Source organism: Colobus angolensis, unplaced genomic scaffold, assembly GCF_000951035.1.
Source record: "Colobus angolensis palliatus isolate OR3802 unplaced genomic scaffold, Cang.pa_1.0 Scaffold82, whole genome shotgun sequence".
NCBI lineage: Eukaryota > Metazoa > Chordata > Mammalia > Primates > Cercopithecidae > Colobus > Colobus angolensis.
The window spans coordinates 2184162-2190161 of record NW_012122043.1 but is presented as its reverse complement, the minus strand read 5'-3'; the positions used below and the strand labels follow the sequence as shown (position 1 = coordinate 2190161).

At 55.3% G+C, this 6000-nt stretch overlaps 1 protein-coding gene across 2 annotated transcripts in view; it reads right to left on the bottom strand.

Annotated features, from left to right (window-relative positions):
• Positions 1-223: 223 nt before the first annotated feature.
• Positions 224-6000, bottom strand: part of NDUFA10 (NADH dehydrogenase (ubiquinone) 1 alpha subcomplex, 10, 42kDa) — a 64589-nt gene continuing 58812 nt past the window's right edge. For both annotated transcript variants that reach the window (XM_011929578.1, XM_011929580.1), the window contains exon 10: positions 224-670. In XM_011929578.1, coding sequence (XP_011784968.1) covers positions 602-670 — 69 coding nt within the window. In that variant the 3' untranslated portion in view covers positions 224-601. The remainder of the gene's footprint in view (positions 671-6000) is intronic.

The following is a 6000-nucleotide window of genomic DNA, read 5'->3' as shown; positions in this document are numbered from 1 at the left end:
TGGGATGACAGGCTTGAGTCCCTGCGCCCGGCCCACTTTCTTATTTTTTTCTACTCTAATGTAGCACGTTACTAAAATAAATACAGTAGGCCTTTAGAAAATCTCTTCAGCATAATGTAAGTCTCAATTAAACCACACCACACCAAACAGGGCACAGAGCAGCGTGTGTGCACGTGTGCAGCTTCGACATGACCGCACGCACACAGATGCACGATGGGGAAAGTCCCATGGAAACACTTTTATTTCTGGAAGTTGGAAGAAAAACAACGTACACAACCTGAATGACACAGAGGGGCAGTACTAAAACCACAGGGGCCGCCGAGAGCCGGCCTTTCGCAGCAGACCACTGTTTTCCAGTGAGAGTGGTGGGCCATTCCAAAACAAAGCTAGAGGGCTCCAAACATCCAGAAAGGAAGCTGCTTCCTCCGACTCCATTACCTACACTACAGGATGGATTGCTTTTTGTGAGACCACTTCTTCCACTGTGCAATTTCTGCATTATTTACCCTCCCCCGATCTTGAAGCGATATGGCGTCCAGGAGAGTACGGCTGGTGCAGCCTGGCCGTCGCCGTGACGCAGCTGGAGCGGAAGGCGGCCCGTTCACTTCAGCCAGATCCACTTGTCTCCCACCTCGGTGTTGTACCCAGGGCTGTACTTGCGGCCTGGCAGCTGTGGGGGGAAACAGGCATTGGTGCACTCTGTTTAAAGTGAAAAAATGTTTTCCCAGCTCCTAGTTCAATGTTTACCCGGCAGATGCCTGTAATTCACGAGTTCATTCAACAATGCTGGTGAGCACCTATCTGTGGCAGGTCTCTCCTGTGAGTGCAAGGATGCCACAGGTACACAAACCACAACCCAGCCCTGCCTGCCAGGAGCTTCCGTTCCAGGGCTGGGAGCCACAAATGGAAACGAACCACCTGAGTGTCCTCATTAATGTCAGGAGGGCAACAAGCACCACGGGAGGGGGACAGGGACAGCCACACAGACACAGGGATGGGGCTGGGGCCCAGAAACCACAGTTCACCAACGGAAACACCAAGTTATCTCTGAACACCCCCCGGGTAAAATCCCCTCTGAAGAGAGTCTGCAGAGGCTGGGCCGTGGCTGGAAGGGGCCCTTGGCGGAGTGGGAAAGTTAAGTTTCATCCAGGCCTTTCAAGTAGACGTGGGCAGGGTTGAGGAAAACCAGCAAAGGAGGGGGAAGCACTGCAGGACTGACCCTAGTGGGAGCCACTGAACAGCTCCAGGAGCAACAGGAGGAAGGGACCACAGAGCCCAGGAGGAGCGGATGCTGCCAGAGAGGCCAGCAGGGACTGAGCTGGGCAGTGACGGAGCTGCAGGAGGGATGTCACAGCTCCCACTTCTCCCACCATCTGGGAGAGGTCAGGGGCCCAGGTGGCGATCCACAGAGGCCAATCTCACAGGGCACAGGGAGATCTGGGGGGCAACAAAGAGCCCCCGCCAGCACAGACTGTTCATGAGGGTAAGTGGCCAGCACAGGGCTGGCTGAGGCGGAAGGAGTGCTGCTCCGCAGGACCACGTCACTGCGGAGCCAGGAGGAAAGCGCCCATCACGGTGTGTGTCGCCCAGCGATGGCAGGTGGGAAAATGAAGAGGTTTTTCATATTTTCCAACCAGCATGGGCACACAGCCAATTTGTGTACACACACACACACCCCTTCCAAATTCTGCCCTTAAGAGCGGGTACTAAAACCATTTTTAAAAGAATCAGCTTTTCCTCGATCCTAATCAGCAGCAGGCATTCACAGCCAGCCACACGGCCAAGGCTGCCTGGACCCCAAGTCACTGAAATGTGCCTTGCTTGGCCTCTGCCACGGTGGCCACACAGTGACAGACGAACACACAATGTATCCTCAGGAGCAGCAGAGAGGTTGCCCCAAGACCAGCCATCTCAGACACAGGACAGGCAGAGCTCTGAGGATCTTCAAGGCCCAGGAGCTACCCTCCTTCCTCCCCAGAAAGCCTCTCCTCTCCTAGGTGTGCAGCTGTGAAGTGGGCCCTGGAAGTGGAGGGGCCGGTGCTGTGTTAGTCCGTTCTTGCACTGCTATAAAGACATACTTGGGGCTGAGTAATGCAGAGAGAAAAGAGGTGTAATTGGCTCTCAGTTCTGCAGGCTGTGTGGGAAGCATGGTGCCAGCATCTGCTTCTGGGAAGGCCTCGGGAAGCTTCCAATCATAGCGGAAGGCAAAGCAGGGGCAGGCACGCCACATGGCGGACGTGGGAACAAGAGCAAGAGCGTGAGGCCGGTGGGGGGTGGGAGCTGCCACATACTTTAAAATGAGCAGGTCTCGTGAACTCTGTGAGAACATACTCATTACCTCAAGGAGGGCACCAAGTCATTCATGGGGGATCTACTCCCACGACCCAAACACCTCCCACCAGACCCCACCTCCAATGGGGGACCACATTTCTACGTGAGATTTGGAGGGACAAACATCCTAACTACATCGATGCTCATCTAAAGGCAGGCAGGGGTGGGTGGCACAGCCAGACTCCAGCTTTCTGGCCCAGGATACAGGGTGGATACAGATGGTTTTGTCTGGGTACCAGGAGAATTCTGGGACACAGAAGGAAAAAGAAAAGCCCGGCTCCTTCAGGAGTCTGAAATCTGAAAAGAGACTGAGATGAAAGCACAGGTCATTCAGCCAGTGACGCCGAGACAGCCCAGGGGGTTTGGTATTGTGGGATCCCAGCAGGGAGCACAGGCAGCTGGTCTGGCAGAGTCCAGGGAGGCATCTGGAGAGTGAGGGACCCTCCAGGGTCAGGGGGATCCCCCAACACTGCTGCTCGAACTACAGGTGTCTACAGGTGGCAGGAAGACCGCAGGAGAGGGGCGTGACTTTCTGGCTTCACGGTCTGGCGAGACCTTTGGCACAAGGTGTGACCTGTGTCAGACGGGCCACAGGTGCTGTTCCTGGACTGGGGAGCAGTGATGGGCACCTGGGGCTGGCCTCAAACGGCCTGATGGGGTCAGGAAGGCCTGGGTGACAGAGAGAAAGAGCTGGTCGACCCCAGGGAAGGTGAGTGTTGGGTCTGCTTACAGAATGGGTGCAGGGTGTGGGGGCTCCACGGCAGGCTGCCCCAGAGATAACCCGTGGGCAGTTGGAAAACTAAATCTGTGGCTTAGAAGACAGGGCTGTGCAGCCACCTCCCATCACCGAGGGAGGCAGCGCCACATGAGCCGGCCACCCAGGGTGAGGGAGAAGAGAAGAGGCTGAAGAGCAGTACCGCACGGCTGCAGTCTGAGGCTGCAGAGAGACTGAGGAGTGAGGCGTGCAGGCCACAGGAGGAGCTGGGCGTGACCACACGTGACACACGCGGCCTCGTGTCACGGTCACCAGATGGCCACGAACTCTGCACGAGGACACAAGGAACGGGGTGGAAGGAGACCACACTAGTGGGGACGCAGTCAGCAGCTGAGGAAGGGGACACAACGCCCGGGCCGCCTTTCACACACCAGGTAATGGCACGTGTGTCTGCACCTGCATGCCCATGCATGTGCAGGGGCCTGGTGGGCGGGGTCTCTGCATCAAGGAGAGGTGGAGATCTCCATCTCAAGATGCCCAGCCCCCAGAGCCTGTGAACACACAATCTCACCTGGCAAAAGGGCCTCTGCAGCAGGGGACTGACTGGGAGATCATCGGGGTGGGCCCCAGACCATCACTAGGGTCCTCAGAAATCAGAGGAGATGTGACAATGGAAGCAACGGTCACAGTGATGTGGGGCCAGGCGCTGAGGGACATGGGCGGCCTCGAGAAACTGGAAAGGGAAAGGACATGGATCTCCCCTTAAGCCCCCAGAAGGAGGCAGCCCCGCCCGCACCCTGGTTTTAGAACCTCTGCCTCCAGAACTTTAAGAGGATGCATGTGTACTGTTTTAAGCCACTAGAGAGTAGTAGCTGGCAGTAGTAGCTGGCAGCAGCAGCAACAGGTGACTCCTGCGGGGTGTCTGCTTTTTATGATGGGAGATACCGGGGCACGTCTGTACAACAGGAAGAAGAAAGCTGTGCAGGGGAACAAGCCGAGGGTGCAGGAGAGGGTGGGTCACCCCCAAGGCATAAACACGAGGAAGGGGCAGGTCACAGAGCTGCGAAAGCAGCAAGGCCCTCCAGGCACACTGGAGGCCAGGACGCCTCCAGCAGAACCGCACTCAGACACGGCTGCGGCAGCCGGGAAACAGTAACAGCGTATGTAGTTGGTTCCACATCCAAGAGGTGGTCCTGCCAGAAATTCATTTCTTTTTCCCTAAAGGCCCAACTGAAGAATTATGTCCAAAGAACAGAAAGTTGACACCTGAACAGAAGATTAACTGAAAGGTTTTCCCGTTTAACCAACCTGCTGCAAACCCACAGGACGGCCAGTGGGCCCCTCTCTTAAGATGCCCTGGGTCAGCTTCCCCAGGGTTTTTCAATTAAAGTTGTCATTTAATGTTCTACCCAAACACAGGACCAGCCATGCAGGTTTCTTCACAGCAGTACTTACAGAGGAAGGCCTGGGTTTGGGACAGTCTGGCTCCATTTTCATCTTTGCAAACAGAATTTTAAATCAGAGCAGAGAATAGAAACTAGCAGAATACCAAACCTGCTAAGTCCAGCCACTGGCCGTTAATTGTCTCGGAAAATTTGTCTCTGGACTTCTCTGGCCTTTGATACCTAGGAGGGTTCTCAGATCCTGGGGGTCTCTTTTCAGTGTTTTAGGCCAACAGAGACCCATGCGGTGGGGAGGGGTTCAACTGGAACATCTCACACCAGGAAAATGCAAAACCATCCCGTTTACATTACTACTTCACGTCTGTATCTGCTAATTTAAAATAAGCTTCAACCCCCAAACCCAGTGCTCATTCATCACATGAGGAAAAGCGCATGGTAATGCCTCGGGGAGGAAAGCAGCAAAGCCCGTTCCCTCACGGGGCAGCTCCACTCCGGGAGCCGCACCAGGCCTCGCCAGACCTTCCTCCCGGGCCACGCTTTCCCGGATCTGCTCGTTCACGGTGCCTGGGTGCGTGACACACGTGTGTGGCTGTGCGTCCGAAGGCCGAGATGGAAAGGGCATGTGGTGAACTATCTCAGGTGCAGGCCGTACACCCACTCTAAAATGAAAAGAAAATCATTTTCCTCCTGTCAGAAGTCGGGGCTTCTGCCGAGTGCATACCGGGTGAGCTAACCAAGAGTCCTTAAGGAGCAAAAGAAGAAAGAGCGCCTAACAGAAAAAGGAACCAACCCCTCCACTGCTCATCCTCTGCAATCCCCTCTACTGCACAACGTGAACGGGGTTTCCCTCGCTGGATCTCTGAATTCAAGGCCTTTTGGACTCATTAGATTCACGGTGGCCTGGCAAGTTTAACACTTTCAGGAGGCTCTTTCCCTGCATTCCATTTCCCATTAGAAATCAAAAGTAAAGTTTACTAAAGAAAGAGAAAAAACCCTCAATAAATTACAAAGCCAAACATTCCAAGGCCTCTTCCAGAGCCCAGCAGCTAAGCTGCCCTGCATCTGTGACCCTGGCATGCGTCAGTCCCTGGTGGCCCAACCAGAGTGTTCCAGGGCGAGGCTTGGAGCGGGGAAGGGATTTCAGACAGCACACTGGGAGGCTCCCTGCCCAGTCACCTCGGCAACCTGGGCTGACTCAGTGTAGAAAACGAGTTCCTTTCCCTGAGAGCTGCTGGTCACCGGGGACTGGGCTGGAAATGACAACTCCCTCCGGCCCCCGATGGAGCCAGACACAGAGGACGAGCAGGGTGGGCTTCCATCCCAGGCTGCAGAGGGTGTCCACATTTGCATCAGCAAATACAAAACGACCTACGAGGGGTGTGTACGCACTGCAGCCCAGCCTGCCTGGGGACTTGGATCTGGGCTTTCTTCTCCCAGAAAACCCGGCAAGACTGGACTTCTTCCCACCCACGCATCCTGATTCACAAACAGGAAAGACTGGAGAGGAGACAGTATCAGACACTCTCATCAAACCCACTCCCGATATCCCCC